The following is a 25,673-nucleotide window of genomic DNA, read 5'->3' on the forward strand; positions in this document are numbered from 1 at the left end:
TTGAAGAACAGGTAGTCCTCGACTTACAACAATTCGCTTAGTGACTGTTCGAAGTGACAATGGCACTGAAAAAAGTGCCCCCCAAGCCACAGCCGAGCGGCCGTGCTCTTCCTCCTGTCCGAGGTTTTCATTGTTGTGAGCATTTCTGTTGAGGATTGGCAGTGGGGGTGGGGTGGGGGGGGTTTGGTTTTTATTCCCCCCGTCTGCTGGGTAGTTGCAGCAGGTTTTGGTCACTTCACATGACCCTGGGACACTGTGACCGTCATAAATATGAATCCGTTGCCAAGCATCTGAATGTAAATCACAAGACTCTGGAGAGGCTGCAACATTCCAGCTGATCGGCGCTTCTTCTGGGCTCAGCACAAGCGCCAGGATCAGCGCCGAGCTCCAGATGGAGCCTGGCGCTGATCCTGGCACTTCCGCTGAGCCCTGACAACCCTGAAGAGGTGCCGATCAGCTGGAAAGCGGCACTCATCCTGGCGCTTCCGCTGAGTCCTGACAGCCCTGCAGCTCCAGCCGTCTCTCGCTCAGGCTTGTGCGGTGCTGCCATCGGTTCAGCTCATTCCCCTTCCCCGCTACTTTTCTAGGATGCTCGCGTACCACCTGCCAGGTGCCAATGGACCACAGGTGGTACCCGTACCACTGGTTGAAAAGCCCTGTACTAGTTTTACATTTGAATATTTGAAAAGCAACGTGGCGGCTGAGTTGGTCAATAACTCAATAATATACAAATGTCTTTAGTGCAGATCTCAAACTGTTACATTAAATGTTTCCTCTCTTTTCCCCTTAGTATTTACTGTCTCATCTTTAAATTAATCCAATTCTTGTTATATCGATTAAATCAATGTACATGTATCAATAATTTTTGATTTATACATATCCTAGTTGTTTTAACATTCAACCTTTTTAGACAATCAATGTCCTGGTTTTAATTTTTCCCAATTTTTAGGTTTCCCATTAATATTTATATTTAATGTTTGGTATTATATAATTTCCAAGTTTTAAATAACCCCAATTCCCTTTATCACAATTCATCACAAGATCTAAGGTTCAAAATACACATCTTATCTATTTGGGTTCTCACCATCTTACATCAACTAATGAGTCATACAATATAATATTCTTATTTTCTGGTAATTTCCAGCTATCTTAAATTTAGTAACCAAAATTCCTCCTATTTCAACCTTTAATACTTCCTGCCTTTTTCTCTTAATATCTACTATCTCGTATTTAAGCTAATAGCAAGCGTCTGAATTTTGATCGGCCGTGATTCGCTTAACAGCGGTGTCAAGAAAAGTCGTAAAATGGGGCAAAAATTCACTTTGCTGTCCCGCTTGGCCACAGAAATCTGGGGCGCCATTGTGGACGTAAATCAAGGACTACTTACACTTTCAGATTTGCGAGGTTCTGATCACGTCACCTGACAGTAAAGATACAGCTAGCAAGTTCTGGGTGTCTGGACTACCTTGCAGGGCTAACAGCTGTGGAGACTACAGATCCCATCATCTCACTTCACTGGCTTTAGGTGAAAGAAACTGGACTTCCAAACCATTGAAACCAGCCTGTTTGTTGTTGTTCTTAGTTGTGAAGTCGTGTCCGACCCATCGCGACCCCATGGACAATGTTCCTCCAGGCCTTCCTGTCCTCTACCATCTTCTGGAGTCCATTGAAGCTCACGCCTCCTGCTTCAGGGACTCCATCCAGCCACCTCATTCTCTGTCGTCCCCTTCTTCTCTTGCCCTCCATCTTTCCCAGCATCAGGCTCTTCTCCAGGGAGTCCTTCCTTCTCATTAGGTGGCCAAAATACTTGAGTTTCAACTTCAGGATCTGGCCTTCTAAAGAGCAGTCGGGGTTGATCTCCTCTAGGACCGACCGGTTGGATCACCTTGCAGTCCAGGGGACTCGCAGGAGTCTTCTCCAGCACCAGAGTTCAAAGGCCTCCATTCTTTGGCGCTCAGCCTTTCTTACGATGCAACTTTCACAGCCATACATTGCAACTGGGAAAACCATGGCCTGGACTATACGCACTTTTGTTGGCAGGGTGATGTCTCTGCTTTTTAGTATGCTGTCTAGATTTGCCATAACTTTCCTCCCCAGAAGCAAGCGTCTTTTAATTTCTTGGCTGCAGTCCCCATCTGCGGTGATCTTGAGCCTGTTTGGAGAACCCTAAAACCACACACACACACACACACACACACACACACACACACACACACCATTGTTTTGCATAACTTTGGAGCTGTCGTATTTTGCAACTTTGCGCCTTACTTCGTTAATTAAAACTGTGCAAACACATACGGTATATACAGCGACAACAGTCCCCCTCCCCAGGCCCACCTCAATCCCACCCAGCTGGTGCTAATTTTCCCCTCCTGACAGATTTGCAAAAAGAAGAAAAGAAAAAAAAAAGTGGGATTGCATCTTTTAGCAAGTGGAAACGGGAGGCTGACAAAAATCTCAGGTCGGGCGCAACACCTGTCACCTTTTCCAGCGGGTTTTGATGAAAAGGGTGAGGTGGGGATGAAATGCAGGATTAGTAAGGGCCAGAACGATGCAGTGTAAGTGGGTCAGTCTAATTGGGTTATGCAATCTTCCATCCTGGTTAGAAAAGGACGCTCTTATTTCAGGGTTCCAATAAAGGAGAATATTTCTAGCTCAGGGTTGAACTGTGGGGTCCTGGGTGCTCTCTGAGCTTGGTGGTTTTCTTGCAGACGTTTCATGACCCAACTAGGTAACATCATCAGTGCAAGAAGGAAGAGGGTTTGTGGGAGGAGGAGGAGGAGGAGGAGGAGGAGGAGGAGGAGGAGGAGGAGGAGGAGGAGGAGGAGGAAGACTGTGGGGTCCTTGGTGCTCTCTGAGCTTGGTGATTTTCTTGCAGACGTCTCATGACCCAGCTAGGGAACATCATCAGAGTTAGAAGAGAAGGGGGTATGTGGAGTGGAGGAGGAGGAGAAGGAGAAGAGGAGAAGAAGGGCAGGAGGAGGAAGGAGGAGGAGGACTGTGGGGTCCTTGGTGCTCTCTGAGCCTGGTGGTTTTCTTGCAGATGTTTCATTACCCAAATAGGTAACATCATCAGTGCTAGAAGGGAGTGCGGGAGGAGGAGGAGGAGAAGGAGGAGGATGGTGAGAGTGAGGGGGTGGAGGGGGGAGAGGAGGAGGAAGTAGATGAGGAGGAAAAGGAGGGGAAAAGGAGGACTCCTTGTTGCTCTATAAGCTTGGTGGTTTTCCCTGCAGACGTTTCATGACCCAACTAGCTAACATTATCAGTGCTAGAAGGCAGTGGGGCTGGAGGAGGAGGAGGAGGAGAATGACTGTGGGGTCCTTGGTGCTCTCTGAGCTTGGTGGTTTTCTTCCAGAGGTTTCATTACTCAACTACTAGGTAACATCAGTCATACTACTGGTTTGGCTAATGAAACCTCTACAACAGTGGTTCTCAACCTTTTTAATGCCGCGACCCCCAACCGGTCGTAAGTCGAGGACTACTCGACCGGTCGTAAGTCGAGGACTACTCAACTGGTGCAGCACCGTTTGCAGAAGGGGACTTTTGGCGGGCTCAGCAGGGCAGAGACAGCCTGGACAATTCCTATTGGCTTTTGAAAGCCAGTAGAATTAGACTCTATTCAAGAGAGTCTATTCTATTGGCTTTTCAAAAGCCAACAGAATAAAAGGGAGTAGCACAGCTAAGGAAAAGGGGGAAAAAATGGCGGACTGCGTTGTTTGGCGACCCCCGTGAAATGGTCGTTCGACCCCAAATGGGGTCCCGACCCACAGGTGGAGAACCACTGCTCTACAAGAAAACAACTCAACTCAGAGAGCCCCAAGGATCCTCAATTAAAGTTCCTGATTGTGGATCTAAGCTAAGCAGTTCAATGTACAGCTAGACAATTTTTCTTCCTAAGGAAAGCAAGTGGTTAAGTGAGTTTTGTTCCGTTTTATGACTTTTTTTGGGGGGGGGGGCCCAGTGCTCAAGCAAATCACTGCAGTCGTTAAGTGAATCGTGCGGTCATTAAACAAATCTGGCTCCCCCCCCCACGGACTCTACTTTACAAATGGCGGTCACGTGACCCTGGAACAATGCAACTCTCCGAAATCCACATCAACTGTCAAGCGCCCGAATTTTGATCACGTGACCACAGGGACGCTGCAACGGTCGTAAGTGTGAAAAAAAGGACTTTTTTCAGTGCCCTTGCAAACTTCAGTCACTAAGCTAATGGTTGTAAGTTGAGGACTAGCTGTATATTTCCCCTTCAAAGCCCCCCCCCTTTACCCCCAACATTAAGCACAGCCACCATCCAGTTCCTTCCACCTCCTCATTCTCCTACATAGAGATCTCTGGAAAAAAATATTAAAATGCTTGGCAGCACACCTAAATTTAGTTTCCTTCAAATAGGCGAGGAAAGAGAGAAGGAAGTCAGCTTGCCTGGGAGGAAGAGGGAAAAAAGTAAACACAGATGGGGGGAGAAAGAAGGAAAGAGGAGGAGAAATGAAGAGCAGGAGGTGGCCCAGCTGGAAGAAGTATGGGTTCTCGTACTTGAGCAGGGGGCTGGACTAGAAGACCTCCAAGGTTCCTTCCAGCTCTATTCTATTCTATTCTATTCTATTCTATTCTATTCTATTCTATTCTATTCTATTCTATTCTATTCCTTTCCATTCCATTCCATTCCATTCTTCTTTTAATTCTATTCTTGTTTTAATACTATTCTATTCTATTCTAAATTCAAATTCTATTCTAATTTCAAATTATATTCCATTCCATTCCATTCCTTTCCTTTCCATTCCATTCTATTCTATTCTTGTTTTAATTTTATTCTTGTTTTAATACTATTCTATTCTATTCTAATTTCAAATTCCATTCCATTCTATTCTGTTCTTTCACTATTCTATTCTATTCTATTCTGTTCTGTTCTGTTCTCTTCTCTTCTCTTCTATTCCATTCCATATATTCTATTCTATTCCACTCTACTCCACTCCACTCCTCCATTCCATTCTATTCTATTCTATTCTATTCTATTCTATTCTATTCTATTCTATTCTATTCTATTCCATTCCATTCCATTCCATATATTCTATCTATTCCATTCTACTCCACTCCATTCCACTCCATTCCACTCTACTCTATTCTATTCTATTCTATTCTATTCTATTCTATTCTATTCTATTCTATTCCATTCCATTCCATTCCACTCCACTCCATTCCATTCTCCTACTGAACTCATGCAGTTTGCAATGTTGCATACTGGACTTTTCAGCACCATCTGCATGGGTGTGTATGTGTGTGTGGGGTGAGATGGAGTGTAAGTGACAGCACAACTGCTCCATGAAAGCCCTCCCCCCCTTGTTATGTGCACTGCATGTCAGAGAAGAGTGGGCCATCCCTTGCTTGGCTGCACCTGCCATCTTGACTTTTCTGACCCTCTCTCTCTCCCTTGGGTGCCTTGTCTTATTCCCCCCAAGATCTCATCAACTTACCCCCTCCCCCCAAAAAAACCCCCAATCCTTCACCAATTTCAGGTTTTTTTTTTTCACCTGAGTCTCCCCCATCCTTGGAAGAAGAATCCTCAGAAATGTTTGCCTGAAAGAAATGCGTGAGAAAGTCTTAAGCCTCCTGTTGCAAATCCTGCGAACCCCTCCCTGGGGTTATCTTTCCGGAGGTTCGGTTGCCATGGCAACCCAGCGAGGGTGCCCCCCCCCTCCCGTCGCCTCCTTCCCCATTCCACCAAGCAGGTAATTAAAACTACGATCCTGGCCCCCATCTCAGGCTGGGTAGGAGAGATGGAGGTTTTCTCCCAATTTTTATTATTATTATTATTATTATTTTTAAAAAAATGATGCGACGCTTGGATAGGAAGGTGCAGAAAGCAATTTGGGGGGAACGGGGGGGGGGGGAATTGAAACTGTCCCTTGTGCGGCAAAAAAACCCCAAAACCCTATCACAAACATAGATACTCTCTTGGCTCCAGCTGCGTTTCTCGGGAAGATAGCCCGTAAGGGAGAATCTGGGAAATTGGGAAAAAAAAAAAAAAGTCAATTCAATTCAGAATAGAGTTGGAAGGGGACCTTGAAGGTCTTCTAGTCCAGCCCCCATTCAAGCAGGAGATCCCATACTATTCCAGACAAATGACTATCCAATCTCTTCTTGAAATGCTCCAGTGATGGAGCACCCACGACTTCTGGTGGCAAGCTGTTCCACTGGTTAATTGTCCTCACTGTCAGGAAGTTTCTCCTTAATTCCAGGTTGCTTCTCTCTTGGATCAGTTTCCAACCGTTGTTTCTTTTCCTGCCCTCTGTTGCTTTAGAGAATCATGTGACCCCCCTCTTCTTTGTGGCAGCCCCTCAGATACTGGAATGCTGCTATCGTGTTCCCCCCCACCCAGTGATGGCGAACCTTTTAGACACTGAGTGCCCAAAGTGCAACCCAAAACCCACTTATTTTATTTATTTATTTATGAGACTTATATACTGCTTTAAGTGCAAGCACTCTCTAAGCAGTGTACACCAGTAAACAATGTATATATATATTTACATTGCCCCCAACAATCTGGGTCCTCATTTTACCTACCCCGGAAGGATGGAAGGCTGAGTCAACCTTGAGCCGGTGAGATTTGAACTGCTGACCTGCTGAACACAGTCAGCTAAAGTGGCCTGCAGTACTGCACTCTAACTGCTGCGCCACCATCATTGGGTGCCAGGTGGGTGTGGCCCATTGGCTGGGCGTGGCTGCCGTGGTAATGGCAGACTGGGTGGGACTAAAAAGTTCAATCAATCAATTCCAACTTTGCAAGATCTTTTTTTTTTCGTGAGAAGTTGAAATTGACTGATTGATTGAACCTTTTTTTTTTTTTTTGCACACGGCAGCGGAGGCCTAAAGTGAAAAGGTTTTATTAAGGTGACCAACTTTTTTACAATGAAAAGGAGGACACAAATAAATTGAAGAAAAAAATATCGTAAATAAAAGAAACATTTTATTCATTGCAACAATAATACAGACAACTTGCATGTGCAAAGTTTGCCAGCCGGGAGTTTTGGTGCGCTCAGCAGCAATTCCTATTGGCTTTCAAAAGCCAATAGTGGGAGTAGCACAGCTCATGCAAAAGTTGAAAACAAAACAAAAAAAAGGTGCCGGAACGCCGTTCAGAGCGTTCTATGAGGGAAAAAAAGCCCTGCAGATTAGTCTTCAAATATCGAAAAGGAGGACATGAAGGAAGACACTTTTTGAGGAAGGACATAACTTACAAAAGGAGGACTGTCCTCCCTAAAGGAGGATGGTTGGTCACCTTAGTTTTATAAAACCCAGCTGAAGGCCTAGGACTGGGGCGACGGCGTGCGTGCCCACAGAGAGTGCCGCCTCTGGCACCCATGCCATAGGTTCTCCACCACTGCTCTAGGCTGACCATACCCAGTTCCTGCAACCGTTCTTCGTGTGTTTTAGTCTCCAGGCCTTTAATCATCTTAGTTGCTCTCTGTCACTTAGACTCAAAATTTGCAATGGACTTCAGCATGAGTCCGAAAACTCGGAAGAGTAAATTTCTGATCCTGGTAACGGACCCAAGTTTGATTTTGCTCCTGGGACACGTATATTTGCCTTCATTTAACATCTGTCAATCTAAAAAGTCAGGGATGGAACTCATGGCTTGCGCAGCTGGGTACCAAAGAGACCAAAACAATATTTTTTGGTCACCATATCACAAAAATGATGTTGAGAGTTTGGAACTAAGATGATCCAAGGCCTGGAGACTAAAACATAGGAAGAACAACGGAGGGGCTTGGGTTTGGCTAGTCTAAAGAAAAGAAGAAATAGGGGAGACATGATAGCAGTTATTCCAGTATTTGAGGGGCTGCCACAAAGAAGAGGGGGTCACGTTATTCTCCAAAGCACCAGAGGGATGGATGAGAAACAATGGATGGAAACTGATCAAGGAGAGAAGCAACCTGGAATTAAGGAGAAACTTCCTGATAGTGAGGACAATTAACCCGTGAAACAGCTTGCCTCCAGAAATCATGGGCACTCCATCACTGGAGATTATTAAGAAGAGGCTAGATAATCACCTGTCTGAGATGGTATAGGTTCTTCTGCTTGAGCAAGGGGCTGGACTAGAAGACCTCCAAGGTCCCCTCCAACTTCTATTCTATTCTATTCTATTCTATTCTATTCTATTCTATTCTATTCTATTCTATTCTATTCTATTCCATTCAAGGCAGGGGTGTCCTATCTGGACAAGTTTAACTCCTGTGGGCTTCAACTTAGAATGACAGTTAGAATAATTAACCAGGGGAACAGCCTGCCTCCAGAAGTTGTGGGTGCTCCAACACTGGGAGTTTTTAAGAAGAGACTGGACAGCCATTTGTCTGAAATGGTATAGGGTTTCCTGCCTGAGCAGGGGGTTGGACTAGAATCTAGATGACCTCCAAGGTCCCTTCTAACTCTGGTATTCTATTCTATTCTATTCTATTCTATTCTATTCTATTCTATTCTATTCTATTCTATTCTATTCTATTCTATTTTCCATTCCATATTCTGTTTTGTTATATTCTGTTCTGTTCTGTTGTATTTTCCATTCCATTTTCTATTCTATTCTATTCTATTCTATTCTATTCTATTCTATTCTATTCTATTCTATTCTATTTTCCATTCCATATTCTGTTCTGTTTTGTTATATTCTATTCTGTTCTGTTGTGTTTTCCATTCCATTTTCTATTCTATTCTATTCTATTTTATTCTATTCTATTCTATTTTAACTCCCAGAATTCCCCAGCCAGCGACGCCTGGGTGGGTGGAGGGGTGTCACCTGTTAGAACTTCAGAACTGAGTTGCAAGTCCCTTTGGATGGGTGGCTGGGACCTCCGTCGTAAATTGAAACAATCCCTAAGCATCCCTTCATAAGTCAAGGACTACCTGTGTATATTGCAGCTCTTTCACAGGCAGTCCTTGGTTTACAACAACTCATTTCGCGACCATTTGAGGTTACAAAAGCACCCCAAAAAAGTGACTTAAGACCGTTTTTCACACTTCACGACTGTTGCAGCATCCCCATGGTCACGTGATCAAAATTTGGAGGCTTGGCCACGGCATGTACTTCTGCCGGTTGCATTTTTGTAGGGTCACGTGATCCCCTTTCGCGACTGGAGCCAGATTCGCTTAACAGCTGTGTTGCTAACTTTGCAACTACATCGATTCACTTCAAAAAGGTCCTAAAATGGGACAAAGCTCATTTAAGAAGTGTCTGGCTTAGTGATGGAAAGTTTGGGGTTCTCAACTGTGGTCGTTAAGTCGAGGACTACCTGTAGTGTACGGTCCGAAGGCTTAAGGCAAACTCTGAATGCAAACCCACTTAAAGAAAAAACACTGCCGTGCTGAAAGTAAATTTTCTTCCTTAAGAGAAAGAATTCAGAAAAGTGGATTATAGCTCTTTCGTTTTCAAGGCCATCCTTCAAACACCAACCCTGTGTTTTATTTACTTCTGCTCCGTGTGAACTAGCCACTTTGATTGACAAGCCATAATTTAGGGTTTAGGGTTAATGCAAAGCCAGACACAGTGGCTTAGTCATCTAACGATGCTTTCGAAGGCCACATTTTTTAAAAAAATAAAAATGCAAGAGATAAAGTTAAAATACTGAAAAGCAGGGGCTATTCTATCAAAGTTGGGCAGAGATTATGCTTTTATCTTAATTGCTGCAGACCTATTCTTGGCCGAGGTTTAAATGGTAAATGTGAACCTTTAAAATGTGTTTCAATTTACATTGCGGTGGAACAGTATTTTGTTTTTCCACTGATTAATTGTCCTCCCTGTTAGAAAAGTTCTCCTTAATTCCAAGTTGCTTCTCTCCTTGATTAGTTTCCATCTATTGTTTCTTGTGGGGTTTTTTGTTGTTGTTGTTGTTGTCTCTGTGCATTACAGATTTTCTTCGGTTATTTGGACAGATTTTATTAATTGCTCTTCAACAGAAGCAATTTTATTTTTTTTAAAAAATGAGACAATGTTTGAACGAAGCGGTTTGTTGCAATATGTACATTCGGACTCCGTTCCTGATTCCCAAATTCTTAACCCACCCCTTCAGTTTAGTGCAGTGGTTCTCAACCTGTGGGTGGGGACCCCATTTGGGGTCGAACGACCATTTCACGGGGGTCGCCAAACAACGCAGTCCGCCATTTTTTCCCCCCTTTTCCTTAGCTGTGCTACTCCCTTTTATTCTATTGGCTTTTTTTTTTATTAAAAATTTTTAAAATTTTACAATAAAAACCCCTTCCCCAATCCCTCCCAACCCACCCCAAAACCCTCCCCCATTCTTCCTAGAGCTGAATATAGGCTTAACTAGAACTTAACAGAAAAAAAGTTTTAAACCCAAATAAACCTTAAGCAAATATAATTACACTCAATAAACAAGTTGTAAAATACTTTAACTCTATTATATATAAAAAACAAAAAGAGGAAAAAAAAGGGAAGATAAAAAAATAAAAAAATAAAGAATAATAATAATTACACTTCTAGATAATATCTTAAACTTTAAATATAAATTATTCAAATAGAGTCTAATTCTATTGGCTTTCAAAAGCCAATAGGAATTGTCCAGGCTGTCTCTGCCCTGCTGAGCCCGCCAAAAGTCCCATTCTGCAAACGGTGCTGCACCAGTTGAGTAGTCCTCGTCTTACGACTGGTTGAGTAGTCCTCGACTTACAACCGGTCGGGGGTCGCGGCATTAAAAAGGTTGAGAACCACTGGTTTAGTGTATCATGTGAACCCAGTTTCTAATGATGATCCCGTCCTAACGTAAGGTAGAGTTAGGATCAAGCTACAAAGGTAGGTCTCAACTCATGACTGTAATGGAGTCCGCCTATCACGGTCGTAAATTGTTGGAAGTAAAATCCCATCATGTTCCAAGCCAGGAAAAAGACACAGGAGGCAATTGGAAAGGAGGCCTCCATTTATTAGGAATCCGAATCAGACTCAGAATAGACACGAAAGAGACCTTGGAAGTCTTCTAGTTCAAGACTTTTCAACCAGTGGTACGGGTACCACCTGTGGTACATTGGCACCTGGCAGGTGGTACGTGACCATCCTAGAAAAGGGGTAGCGGGGGAGGGGAATGAGCTGAACCGGTGGCAGCACCGCACAAGCCTGAGCGAGAGACGGCTGGAGCTGCAGGGCTGTCAGGGCTCAGCGGAAGCGCCAGGATCAGCGCCAGGCTCCAGCTGGAGCTCGGCGCTGATCCTGGGGCTTCTGCTGAGCCCAGAAGAAACGCCGATCAGCTGGAATGTTGCAGCCTCTCCAGGGTCTTGTAATTTACATTCAGATGCTTGGCAACCGATTCATATTTATGACGGTCACAGTGTCCCAGAGTCATGTGAAGTCACCCAAACCTGCTGCAACCACCCAGCAGATGGGGGGGGGGGAATAAAAACCAAACACCCCCCCACCCCACCCCATCCCCGCTGCCAATCCTCAACAGAAATGCTCCCAACAATGAAAACCTCGGACAGGAGGAAGAGCGCGGCCGGGTGGGCAGGCAGGTGTCTTGCTCGGCTGTGGCTTGGGGGGCACTTTTTTCAGTGCCATTGTAACTTCGAACAGTCACTAAGCAAACTGTTGTAAGTCGAGGACTACCTGTGCTTTATCACTTTTTTCCTTTTTTTTTTTTTTTTTGGTCATCAAGTTTTTGACACCTTGCTAGGCGACTGGTGGTACTCGGATGTTGCCATATCCTAAAAGTGGTACAATGGGTGAAAAGGTTGAAAAGCCCTGTTCTAGTTCAACCAGGAGACCCTCTACCATTCCAGACAGGTGGTTGTCAATCTCAATCAATCAAAGCAGGAAGGGACCTTGGAGGTCTTCTAGTCCAGCCCCCTGCTCAAGCAGGAGGTCATATACCATTTCAGAGAAGTGACTGCCCAGTCTCTTCTTAAAAACTTGTAGTGATGGAGCACCCATGATTTCTGGAGGTAAATTGTTACACTGATTAATTGTCCTCACTGTTAGGACAGTTCATTATCGCACGAAAGGTGACAAATGTGTTCCGGGTTCCTGTGAAGGCGTGAGGCTGACAGAATATTTTATCTTGAACTTGTGACTGCCTTAGTTTCATAGGAAACTAAGGAGAGACAGGATAGCAGTGTTCCAATATCTGAGGGGCTGCCCCAAAGAAGAGGGAGTCAAGCTATTCTCCAAAGCGCCTGAAGGCGGGACAAGAAGCAACGGGTGGAAACTAAACAAGGAGAGAAGCAACCTTGGAACTAAGGAGAAACTTCCTGACAGTGTGGACAATTAACCAGTGGAACAACCTGCCTCCAGAAGCGGTGAATGCTCCAACACTGGAAGTTTTTAAGAAGAGACTGGACAACCATTTGTCTGAAATGATGTAGGGTTTCACGCCTGAGCAGGGGGTTGGACTAGAAGACCTCCAAGGTCCCCTCTGTTATTCTATTCTATTCTGTTCTGTTCTGTTCTGTTCTGTTCTGTTCTGTTCTGGTCTAGTCTAAAGTTTAGGCAGACAAAAAGGCATTGAAAAGCTGGAAGCTTAATAATAATAATATAATAACAACAACAACAACAACAATAAAGTTGGAAGGGACCTTGGAGGTCATCTAGTCCATCCCCCTGCTCAAGCAGGAGAACCTATACCGTCTAAGACAGGTAAATTTCTAGTCTCTTCTTAAAAACCTCCAGTGATGGAGCACCCACGATTTCTGAGGCAGGTTGTTCCACTGGTTGATTGTCCTCACTGTCAGAAAGTTTCTCCTTAGTTCCAGGTTGCTTCTCTCCTTGATGAGTTTCCATCTGTTGCTTCTTGTCCTGCCTTCAGGGGCTTTGGAGAACAGTTTGACTCCCTCTTCTTTGGGGCAGCCCCTGAGATACTGGAACACTGCTATCATGTCCCCCCCTTGTCCTTCTCTTCATTAAACTAGTCCAGGGTTAGGCAACCTTGGCTCTTTTGTGACTCCTAGACTTCAACTCCCAGAATTCCTGAGCCAGCCATGCTGAGGAGAAATGGAGAGGTTAACATGGTGAGCCATGCCGGCTCAGGAATTCTGGGAGTTGAAGTCCACGAGTCAGAAAGCGGCCTAGGCAGGCAACCTTGGCTCTTTTATGACTCGTGGACTTCAACTCCCAGAATTCCTGAGCCAGCATGGCTCAGCTTGGAAACCTCTCCCTTTTCCCTCAGCGTGGCTGGCTCAGGAATTCTGGGAGTTGAAGTCCACGAGTCATAAAAGAGCCAAGGTTGCCTCCCCCTGCACTAGACTACCCAATTCCAGCAACCGTTCTTCATATGTTTTAGCCTCCAGCCCCCTGATCATCTTTGTTGCTCATCGCTGCTCTCTTTCTAGAGCAGTGGTTCTCAACCTTTCTAATGCCGCGACCCCATAATACAGTTCCCCATGTTGTGGTGACCCCCAACCACTTTATACATCACCGGGTGCCAGGGGCGTGGCCAAAGAAAAGGGGGGGAAAATGGCGGACAGCCTGGTTTGGCGACCCCCGTGAAATGGTCGTTCGACCCCAAATGGCGTCCCGACCTACAGGTTGAGAACCACTGTTCTAGAGTCTAGCTCTAGCTTAAGTAAGGAGGAGAGGAGGGGAGGAAAGGTGGTCCCCGAATTACAACCATTCGTTTGCTGACCAGTTGGAGTCATGATGCCACTGAAAAAAAATGACTTATGACTGGCCCTCACACTTCCGACCGTCGCAGCATTCCCAGAGTCATGTGACCAGACTCCGGATGCTTGGCAACTGGCGTGTACTTATGACAGTTGCACTGTCTTGGGGTCATGTGATCCCCATTTCCGACTTTCCCAGACGGCTTCTGACAAGCAAAGTGAAGGGGGGGGGAAGCTGGATTTGCTTAACGACCGTGTGATTCACTTAACAACCGCAGCCATTCCACTGTGGCAAGAAAGGTTGTAAAAGACTCACTTAACAACTGTCTCGCTTAGCAACAATTGTGGTCGTAAGTCGAGGACTATCTGTACAGGGAGCCCTTGACTTAGGACCACAAGGGAGCCCAAAATTTCTGTTGCTAAGCGAGACAATTGTTAAGTGAGTTTTGCCCCATTTGACGGCCTTCCTCGCCAAAGTTGTTAAGTGAAACACTGCAGTTGTTAAGTGAGCCACATGGTCGTTAAGTGAATCTGGCTTCCCCAATGACTTTGGCGGTCAGAAGGTCCCAAAAGTGGATCACATGACTGTCATAAATATGAGTCAGTTACTAAGCTTCCGAGTTTCAATCACGCGACCATGGGGATGCTATGTGGACGTTGAGTGTGAAAAATGGCCTCTTTTTTCAGTGCTGTTGTAACTTTGAATGGTCACTAAATGAACTGTTGTAAGTTCGAGGACTTACTGTATTCTAAAAGACTCCAGGCCCCTTTCCAAGAAAGTATCGTAACTGATCTTTGTACGTGTTTTAAAAGTCTGTATCCCGTTTTAATGTTATGCACTCCAGATCTCCTTTACATTCATGCTATGTGGGAAGAGCTGCAATTTGCTTTTAAACCAATTTTCGTGGGTAAAAAAATTGGGAGCTTTTCAAAAAAACACACAATTAAGCACCAACTGCAGCAGTCTCGAATGAGTTGTGCCATCTTAACCACTGACTGCAAAATTTAATAAGATGAACAGTCCTTCCAAAAATGAAGGCAAATTTATATATATATATACACACCACGGTCTGAGCAGTCTTGCGGATGCGTCCGCAAAAGTTTCTAGTCCTCAACATTTATTGCACTGACTGCCGGTGTTTCTAAAGGCAAAAAAAAGAAATCACAGGGGAACAAAGCTGCACAGAGAAATAAATGGGAAGTGCACAGCAGTTGATGGGAGTTGTAGTCCCACACTGGGAAGGAGGCAGGCAATAAGTTATGGAATTCTCTTGAAGGTGGAAGTGATGTGAAGAGGCATGCATTGCATTCTGGGAAAATACTGGTCCCTATTTTTTTATCACGTCTATTCTTCCTTTCCTTCAGGGGAACAAGGCAGAATAGAATAGAATAGAATAGAATAGAATAGAATAGAATAGAATAGAATAGAATAGAATAGAATAGAACAGGGGTAGGCAACCTTGGCTCTTTTATGACTCGTGGACTTCAACTCCCAGAATTCCTGAGCCAGCATGGCTCAACATGGAAACCTCTCCCTTTCTCCTCAGCATGGCTGGCTCAGGAATTCTGGGAGTTGAAGTCCACGAGTCAATAAAGAGCCAAGGTTGCCTACCCCTGGAATAGAATAACAGAGTTGGAAGGGACCTTGGAGGTCATCTAGTCCAACCCCCTGCTCAGGCAGGAAACCCTATACCAGTGGTTCTCAACCTTTCTAATGCCGCGACCCCATAATACAGTTCTCCATGTTGTGGTGACCCCCAACCACTTATACATCACCGGGTGCCAGAGGTGTGGCCAAAGAAAAGGGGGAAAAAATGGCGGACAGCCTTGTTTGGCGACCCCCGTGAAATGGTTGTTCGACCCCAAATGGGGTCCCGACCCACAGGTTGAGAACCACTGCCCTATACCCTTTCAGACAAATGGCTGTCCAGTCTCTTCTTAAAAACTTCCAGGGTTGGAGCATTCACAACTTCTGGAGGCAGGTTGTTCCACTGGTCAATTGTTCTCACTGCCAGGAAATTTCTCCTTAGTTCTAGGTTGCTTCTCTCCTTGATGAGTTTCCATCCGTTGCTTCTTGTCCTGCCTTCAAGCGCTTTGGAGAATAGCTTGACTCCCTCTTCTTTGGGGCAGCCCCTGAGATACTGGAAGACTGCTATCATGTCACCACTAGTCACCCCTAATTTCCAAAGCACCTGAAGCCCAGACAAGGAATAACGGATAGAAACTGACAAAGGAGAGAAGCAACCTGGAACTAAGGGGAAATTTCCTGATAGTGAGGACAATCAACCAATGGAACAGATTGCCTTCAGAGGTTGTGAGAGCTTCATCACTGGAAGCTTTTAAGAAGAGACTGGTCTGCCATCTGTCAGAAATGGTGCAGGGTCTCCTGCCTGAGCAGGGGGTTGGACTAGATGACCTACCAGGTCCCTTCCAACTCTTTTATTCTATTCTAGTCTAGTCCTTCTCTTCATTAAACTAGACATACCCAATTCCTGCAACCGCTGTTCATAGGTTTTAGCCTCCAGTCCCCTAAGCATAATAATAATAATAATAATAGTAGTAGTAGTAATAGCAGTAGTAGTAGTAGTAGTAGTAGTAATAATAATTAATAATAATAATAATAATAATAATAATAATAATAATAATAATAGTTGGAAGGGACCTTAGAAGTCATTGAGTCCAACCCCCTGCTCAGGCAGGAAACCCTACACCATTTCAGACAAATGGCTGTCCAGTCTCTTCTTAAAAACTTCTAGTGTTGGAGCATTCACAAGTTCTGGAGGCAGGTTGTTAAGATAGAATAGAATAGAGCTGGAAGGGACCTTGAAGGTCTTCTAGTCCAGCCCCCCTGCTCGAAATGGAGAACCTATACCATTTCAGAGTCTCTTCTTAAAAACCTCCAGCGATGGTGCGCCCACGATTTCTGGAGGCAAGCTGTTCCACTGGTTAATTGCTCTCATGTCAGGAAGTTTCTCCTTAATTCCAGGTTGCTTCTCTCTTTGGTCAGTTTCCAACCGTTGTTTCTCGTCCTGCCCTCTGATGCTTTGGAGAATAATTTGACCCCCTCTTCTTCGTGGCAGCCCCTCAAATACGGGAACACTGCTATTATGCCCCCCCCCCGTTTCTTCTTTTCTTTAGACTAGCCAAACCTCGGTTAATCTTCTCCGCGCTCTTCCCAGGGTCTTGACATCTTTTTTACATCGTGGCAAGCAAGTTCAGAGCCACGATCCCTTGTGCACTTCTGCGGGAGATAAAGCGCCAGCTAAAAGATCTCCCAGGTTCACCTCCTTTTCTGTATATCAAGCAGCTGTCACGGGGATTTATCGGAGAGCGGAAAAACTTGCAAAAAAGGGATGAGCTGGGATAAGGCCAGCTTTTTTCCTGACGTGGTTGCTGAGAAAGCATGTTCGGGGTGAGAAGACCCGGAATAAATGATGGGTCTAAAAGGCCAAATGCAAAGTTTTGATTTCACGAACCCGGAGGAAGAGCAGGGCGAGATCTGAAAGCAAAGCTTTTTGCAAACGGAAAGTCTAAACCTGCAAGAGTAGAGGTAGTCCTCAGGTTACGACCACAAGGGAGCCCCAGATTAGTGATTTTTGCCCTATTTTAGGACCTTACCTGCCCCAGCCGTTAAGGGAATCACTGAGCAGTTGCTAAGTTAGTAACAATGGTTGTTAAGTGAATCTGGCTTCCCCCGTTGACTTTGTGGGTCAGAAGGTCACACGAGGGGATCACGTGACCTCGGGGACGCTGCGACCGTCCTAAATACGAGTCAGCTGAATTTTCATCACCTGACCATGATGAGGCTGCTACTACGTCGTTAAGTGTGAAAAACGGTCATAAGTCACTTTTTTGGCCCCGTTGTAACTCTGAACGGTCACTAAACAAACAGTTGTAAATCGAGGACTGCCTGGTTTTGCATTTCTGCAAAACCTGATGGGACCAAGAGATGAATACAGGTGGTCCTCCGCTTACGACCATTCGTTTAGTGACTGAAGTTACAACGACACTCAAAAAAGTGACATATGACCATTTTCCACACTTATGACCGTTGCAGCCTCCCTAGGGTCACGTGACCAAAATCCAGAGGCTCGGCAACTGGCATGTATTTACAACGGTTGTAGTGTGACCTGTGATCACCCTTTGCGATCTTCCCAGCTGGCTTCCAACAAGCTAAGTCAATGGCAGGAAGCTGGATTCGCTTAACGACTGCATGATTCACTTAATAACGGCAGCGATTCGCTTAACAACTGGCAAAAACGGCTATAAAAACAGGCGAGACACACTGAATAGTCGCCTCGCTTAGAAACTGAAGTGGTAGCCCCAGTTGTCCTCGTAAGTTGAGGACTACTTTTATTTCTATGAAAAAAAAAAAGGGTAATTGGTTCCAGCTCAACAGCAAACAGGCAATAAAAACGTTTCAGTGTAAATGTTTATATGCATATTAATAAAATAGGGCAGCGAAAGCAGATACTTATCATTTAAATGGATGGTTAACAAAATCCCAGCGATGTCAGAGAAAGCAAAAGGAAATATCATTCCGGAAAATAAGCTGACACCTACAAAGCATATTTTTTTTTTAAAAAAAATGTATAGGGAGTCCTCAAATTACAATGGTTCATTTAGTGACCGTTCCAAGTTACAACGGCACTGAAAAAAGGGACTTAGGACCGTTTTTCACACTTATGACCTTTCTGGCATCCCCAGGGTCACGTGATCAAAATTCAGACACTACTGACTCGTATTTACGACGGTCACAGCGTCTCGGGGTCACGCGATTCCCCTTTTTTGCAATCTTCTGGCAAATAAAGTCAATGGGGGGAAGCCAGCTTCATTTAACGACCGTGTGACTCCCTTATCAACTGCAGTGATTCGCTTAACAACTGAGGAAAGAAAGGTCCTAAAATGGAGCGAAACTCACTTCACAAATGTCTCCCTTAACCACAGAAAATTTGGGCTCCACTGTGGTGGTCAGCCGAGGACTAACTGTACTGTTTTTCCTCTGACAAGGTTTTGTTTTTCCGCCATTTTGTGAAGGAGAAGATTTGCGGCCTCAAAATCCCCATCCAGAGCCGCACATTAAGTGGATTTGGGTCACGTTAAACACCTCCTGGTGTTAATTTACAACCTGCACTAAATCGAACATCACATTATTCACACCTAAAAATTCATCGCAACCTCTCTGGAATTCTTAATCTCTTAAAGTGATACCTGGATAATATCCAGTACTGAATTTTTTGTTTTTGTTTTTTAAATGTTCAGGTTTCCTGCCTGAGCAGGGGATTGGACTTCACTGGATCAGGGCTTTTCAACCTTTTCACCCATTGTACCACTTTTAGGATATGGCAATATCCGAGTACCAGCAGTCGCCTAGCAAGGTGTCAAACACTTGATGACCCCCCCCAAAAGTGATAAAGTACAGGTAGTCCTCGACTTACAACAGTTCGCTTAGTGACTTTTCGAAGTTACAATGGCACTGAAAAAAGTGCCCTCCAAGCCACAGCTGAGCAAGACACCTGCCTGCCCATCCGGCGGCGCGCTTCCTCCTGTCCGAGGAGGGTGTTTGGTTTTTATTCCCCTCGTCTGCTGGGTTGTCGCAGCAGATTTTGGCCACTTCACATGACCCTGGGACACTGTGACCGTCATAAATATGAATCAGTTGCCAAGCATCTGAATGTAAATCACAAGACCCTGGAGAGGCTGCAACATTCCAGCTGATCGACGCTTCTTCTGGGCTCAGCAGAAGCGCCAGGATCAGCGCTGCTTTCCAGCTGATTGGTGCTTCTTCAGGCCTCAGCAGAAGTGCCAGGATCAGTGCCGAGCTCCACCTGGAGCCTGGCGCTGATCCTGGCGCTTCCGCTGAGCCCTGACAGCCCTGCAGCTCCAGCCATCTCTCGCTCAGGCTTGTGCGGTGCTGCCTGTGCGGTTCAGCTCATTCCCCTCACCCGCTACCCACTTTTCTAGGATGGTCGCGTACCACCTGCCAGGTGCCAATGTACCACAGATGGTACCCGTACCACTGGTTGAAAAGCTAGATGACCTCCAAGGTCCCTTCCAACTTTATTATCATTATTATTATTGATCATCGCACAGCCAGCCAGATATTCAGACTGGATTTGGCATTTTTGGCATTTTAGTCTACCTATCGAGTCCTTCCCAAGATGTGGATGTTTGATGGTATTACAGATATCGTCGCAGGATGGAAGCGGGTCCTAGTAAGGCCGCCTTTTGCAATTGACTCATGGTGAATTTGTCAGTGCCAATGATGGTGTTCAAGTGGTGCTCCAGTTGTTTTGGGATTGCACCCAAGGCCCTTATTACTATCGGTACTACCCTTGCTTGCCTTTGCCACAGTCTTTCTATTTCTATTTGTACGTCTTTGTATTTTGTTATCTTCTCCAGTTCTTTCTCGTCTATTCTGCTGTCTCCAGACACTGCCACATCCACTATCCAGACTTTTTTGTCTTTTTTATCCACAATTGTTAAGTCCGGGGTGTTATGTTGCAGGTGCTTGTCTGTCTGAATTCTGAAGTCCCAGAGCAGTTTAATTTTATCATTTTCTATGATTTTCTCTATTTTATGATCCCACCCGTTCTGGCTTACAGGCAAATGATATTTCTGGCAGATCTTCCAATGCACCATTGTTGCTACTTTGTCATGCCGCTGCTTGTAGTCAGTCTGTGCGATCTTCTTGCAACAGCTTATTATAATTATTATTATTCATTAAATTTACAGCTTCTGTAAATCTCGAGGTTTGAGGCGACTCTGAGAGGCCTCAGTGATTTACCACTAAGCCCACGTAGGCCTCAGCTTACAACAGTTTCGTTTAGTGACTATCCAAAGTTACAATGGCACTGAAAAGGGACTTACTATATGACCTTCTCCTCACTTACAACCGCTGCAGCGTTCCCCTGGTCACGTGATCCAAGTTCAGATGCTTGGCCACTGATTCATAGTTATGACGGTTGCAGTGTCCCGGGATCATGTGATCCCCTTTTGCGACCTTCTGACAAGCAATGTCGATGCCAGATTTACTTAACAACCATGTTGCTAACTGCAGTGATTCGCTTAACAACTGTGGCAAAGAAAAGTCTTAAAACGAGGCAAAATTCACTTAACAGCTGTCTCAGTTAGCAACAGATAGTGTAGGCTCCGTTGTGGTTGTAAGCCGAGGACTACCTGTATAATATACTCAAGTCTTTTATTTTTTTTATTTATTATTACATTTACAGTGATATGCTCCTCGTTTCTTGCTTTGAGGGGACTCTGAGGCAGCCTCAATTATTTACAGCTAAGTAATGCTATATTAGCAAGTGACAATTTCCTTGACATTTCCAAATCCCTGACTGGCATTTTTATGATTTCGTTTTAAACCCCTGAGTTGTATTTTATTACTTCCTTCTCTGCCAAAAACCTTTCCGTCCTTAAACGGCCTAATAAAAACACAAAGCAGAGACGTTTAAAAATGAACATCCCGTGGAAATTAAAATCAAATCACCACGGCTTTGACGGCTGCCGTCCTCCTTCCAACTGCTAGATTAGGATGTTCCAGAGTTACAAGCTAATCAAAACTGAATAACTCATTTGCATTTTTAACAACCGGGCGCTGAGAATCGCCCCAGCGTGTTTCCAGGTAAGACAAGTTAGGGTTTTGGGTTTTTTTTTTTTTTTTTTTGCTAAAGCTGAGAATTTACCGAGATGAGAAAGAGGGGAAAAATATGTTAAGTAATTGGCTGGGGAAAGGGAAGATAAATCGGCTTTAAGCTCAGGCATTGTCAGGGAAAATATATTTTACGCTTTGGGAAAATGGCTAGCCACTGGACAGACAATCTCGAAATAGTCCATTGTGGGAAGTCAGCCCCCCAGAGAAAGAAATATTTTGGGGAATATTTAAAAGGCAGAATATATTTCCCCAAAGGAATAATAGAAAATCTTAGGCAGAACACCACCACCCCCCCCCCGCCAAGTCTCTCTGCCCAAGCAAAAATCAGGCCAACTTTTAGAAATGCAGATGTAAGAATCCATTCAGGAAGATTGGAGTCAGAAAGCTAGAAGATTAGGAAGACAAGGACACCTAAAATCTACATACCCTACCCAAACTCTAAAAAACATGACCTTTGGGGACATAATAGGATTAACACTCAGACTAAGGTCAAAATACATGACACAGGAAATACAAAAGCTCAAACAGGAACAGGAAACAACCTCAAAAGCCACCATTCCCTGCTGCATGTGGTCAGTTTTCCCAGAACTATCTTTCTTTCTGGCTCTCCTCTTCAATAAACTGCAACTTTCTTTCTAAAGCAGTCTCCATTTTGTTTATTCCCGGCTTGGACTGGACCCTGATGAATTTTTTTTTTCTTTCTACACCATCAAAGGGAGATTTAAACACTTTGCAAGCCAGGCTCGGCCAACAGTTGTGCAAGCCAAACAGGGCTCTGACAGTACAAATTGTCCTCAATTTACAACAGTTCATTTAGTGACCATCCAAAGTTAGAACGGCACTGAAAAAAAGTGACTTACAACCCGTTTTTCACACTTATAACTGTTGTAGCATCCCCCTGATCACGTGATCAAACTTCAGACGCTTGGCAACTGACTCATATTTATGACCGTGGCAGTGTTCCTTGGCAATTGACTCATATTTATGACGGTTGCAATGTCCCTGGGTCACCTTTTGTGAATTTCTGAATATCACTTGGGAAGCCAGATTCACTTAACAACTGCAGCGATTCACGTAACAATGCTGAGGTCGTAAAATGGGGCAAAACTCAGATAACAATTGAGCAACAGAAACTTCAGGCTCAATTGTGGTCGTAAGTCAAAGGCTACTTGTAATGGTATGTAGGAATGGCCTTGGCATACAGGAGGAAGCAATGCTGCCTAGGGAATAATCAGATAAGAGATACACCAGCCCTCAGCTGCCTAACGGACAGACGAAGAGACTCAGAAAACGAATAGAATAATGAATAATGAACAACTTTATTGTCACTTTGAATGTACACTAATCGGCGTACATTAAAATGAAATTTCGTTGCACACCGCTCTCAGAGGGTCTCCACCTCCGATATACACTACCTCAGTGATTCTTAACCTGGGTGATATTGCCCCCCAGGGGGCGATTTCATTTTTCAGGGGGGCAAAGGAACGAAAAGGGGGCGATATGGGGGCGATGGAGCGAGACGTTTTGGGGACACTTTTGAGACTTTTTCGTACAGTGAATGGCTGCATATCTGTCGTACAAAAACATCAGATAGCTCGCTATTAATTGATTGAATTATGTTTTCAAATGTTCCTCCAGCTAGCTTCAGTACAGAACACCGTACATATGTGAAGATGCATCGCTTATCTTCATGCGCGTTGCGCAGCAGCCTCTACCCATACAATGGTGCCCATATGGGAGATATGGGGAAAAGACTGGAAATAAATTATTTGCATCGATATGTCCTGATGACAATTTTAAAGAAAACAAAAAAAGTGTTTGCATAAATTGAAAAAATATTTCCTATATTGTGATTGAGAGGTTATGTTGGAGGAGGGGGGCGATGACAACTTCCTCATTGGCTCAAGGGGGCGATTCGTTCAAAAAGGTTAAGAACCACTGCACTACCTAACTACGGCAAAAATAAATAAATACAGAATTATGCATATATTTTCACATATATTGTATGACACAGAGAAACAACACAAGTCTAGTTCGGGTGATGTATACATGTGCATGGCGAGAAAAACGTTTCTCCCCCTAATTTCTCAGGCTACAAAAGAGACTGCGGGAGACTTATACTTTCAGATGGAGAGATTCTGTTCCCCTAGCTGTCATGGTTCCGACAGATGAAACTCTTCAAAAGAACTTCAAGGCATTGTTTACCTTAAAGAATCTTGTATTCGAATAGCATACTATCGGCACTACATAATCGAAGCCAAAAGCTGAATTCCCCTCCCCTGGGCACATAGTATCAAAGCACAATTCCCTCCTCCAATTAACAGTCATAAATCACATTCCCCAATTAGCTTGAATTGCGGGCTTCCTCTCCAGTTCTCCAGCCTGCCAAATCCTTATCAGCTCTGGTCTCAATAACCTTGATTCTCATGCAGAGTTTAGTGTTGTTATGTCTAGCTAGACTCTATTCACACACACACCCCCAGCATCATCTAACTCTAAAACCAAAAGGGAAGAAGATGGCTATATTTCCATCTGTTGCCAATGCAAAACATCCGATGTTAGCAGCGTTGACACTAGCCTTATAATAAAGCGGAATTAGCTCACCTGGTTGTGTTTCCCGTCTGGTCTACCTGCCCTGAGGCTGTCACAGACTCACCTAAGCGTTTTGCGGATCATGTCTTCGTCGGTGATCCCGTAGTATGTGAGGGTTTCATTCCAAGTGGGGTTTAATGTATTCCGCAAAGTTTTGGTCCTCAGTTTGTTCGCCTAGGGAGGAAAAAATAAATAAAACAGTCTGTTCATATCCCGCTTTTATTCCTTTTACAAGGCAGCAAACACAGGGAATACTCCTTCCTACGCATTTTTCCCAGAACAACAACCCGGTGAGGTGGACTGGGCTCAGTTACCACCCCAAAGTCATCCTGACAGCTTTCATGCCTAAGGCGGGACTATAACTCACTGTGTCTCCTGGTGATTGGCCCTAAGACATCCGCCTAAGGTAGGACTAGAACTCACCATCTAGTTGAGTTTTCATGCCTAAGGCAGGACTAGAACTCACCCTCTCCTGGCGATTGGCCCAAAGTCACCCAGCTGGCTTTCATATCTATGATGGGACTAGAACTCACCCTCTCCTGGTGATTGGCCCAAAGTCACCCAACTGGCTTTCACGTCTAAGGTGGGACTAGAACTCACCCTCTCCTAGTGATTGGCCCAAAGTCACCCAACTGGCTTTCACGTCTAAGGTGGGACTAGAACTCACCATCTCCTGGTGATTGGTCCAAAGTCACCCAACTGGCTTTCACGTCTAAGGTGGGACTAGAACTCACCCTCTCCTGGTGATTGGCCCAAAGTCACCCAACTGGCTTTCATGTCTAAGGTGGGACTAGAACTCACCCTCTCCTGGTGATTGGCCCAAAGTCACCCAACTGGCTTTCACGTCTAAGGTGGGACTAAAACTCACCCTCTCCTGGTGATTGGCCCAAAGTCACCCAACTGGCTTTCACGTCTAAGGTGGGACTAGAACTCACCATCTCCTGGCGATTGGTCCAAAGTCACCCAACTGGCTTTCGTGTCTAAAGTGGGACTAGAACTCAACCTCTCCCGCTGATTGGTTCAAAATCACCCAATGGCTTTCATGGCTAAGGCCGGACTAGAATTCACTGTCTCCTGGCTTCTATCCTGGTGCCTTAATTAACAGACTAATGGGAGTTTGTGCAAGAGAACAGATTAAGTTCTGAAAGGTCATCCTTTGTTTCAGGTGCAAGTTTCCATTATTTAGTTTTGTGCAAATCCCCGTGTTTATATTTGCCATCACGTTTTGTTTATTTATGTCTCACGTTTCTATCCCACCGCAATCAAACACTCTCGTTGTGTTATGTCGAACAGCAAAAAAAAAAAAAAAAAACCAATTAAAGCCTCCCTGGCGCAGTCGTCCATAAAAGTGATAAACGCAGCACCACCAGATAGTAAGCATGTCAACAATAAAAGTAGAAATTAAAGACGGCAGGATAAATCAGGGAGGCTTACTGCAACAGCTCCACCTTTAATAACCTCTGGAACAAGAACGGGAAGACAGCTCACCTGGTCCCTACCGGGAATCCAAGGAAAAGTTGTACTGCTTTAAAATGTATTTATTTATTTATTTGTAGGTCTTTGGTTGTTCAGGTTTTCTCCCGCGTAAAATTGGAAGTGTCTTGGCGACGTTTCGACGAAGTCCCATTCGTCATCTTCAGACTGGTGTTTTCAGCTTCGTGCTTTGAGGAGCACGAAGCACGAAGCTGAAAACACCAGCCTGAAGATGACGAATGGGACTTCGTCGAAACGTCGCCAAGACACTTCCAATTTTACGCGGGAGAAAACCCGAACAACCAAAGACCTACATACAAACACCCGCGAAAACCTCAGAAAACATTTATTTATTTAT

The 25,673-nt window shown here is 44.6% G+C and overlaps 1 protein-coding gene across 1 annotated transcript in view; it reads right to left on the reverse strand.

The window, feature by feature from the left end:
• The window catches only part of LOC120297976 (double C2-like domain-containing protein beta), a 202,759-nt gene that overhangs the window by 38,225 nt on the left and 138,861 nt on the right, over window positions 1–25,673 (reverse strand). Inside the window, exon 12 of the mRNA XM_039321257.1 lies at window positions 23,907–24,016. Coding sequence (XP_039177191.1) covers window positions 23,907–24,016 — 110 coding nt within the window. The remainder of the gene's footprint in view (window positions 1–23,906; window positions 24,017–25,673) is intronic.

This window comes from Crotalus tigris, unplaced genomic scaffold (genome assembly GCF_016545835.1).
Source record: "Crotalus tigris isolate CLP2741 ecotype Arizona unplaced genomic scaffold, ASM1654583v1 scf7180000023723.778456, whole genome shotgun sequence".
In the NCBI taxonomy this organism is placed as follows: domain Eukaryota; kingdom Metazoa; phylum Chordata; class Lepidosauria; order Squamata; family Viperidae; genus Crotalus; species Crotalus tigris.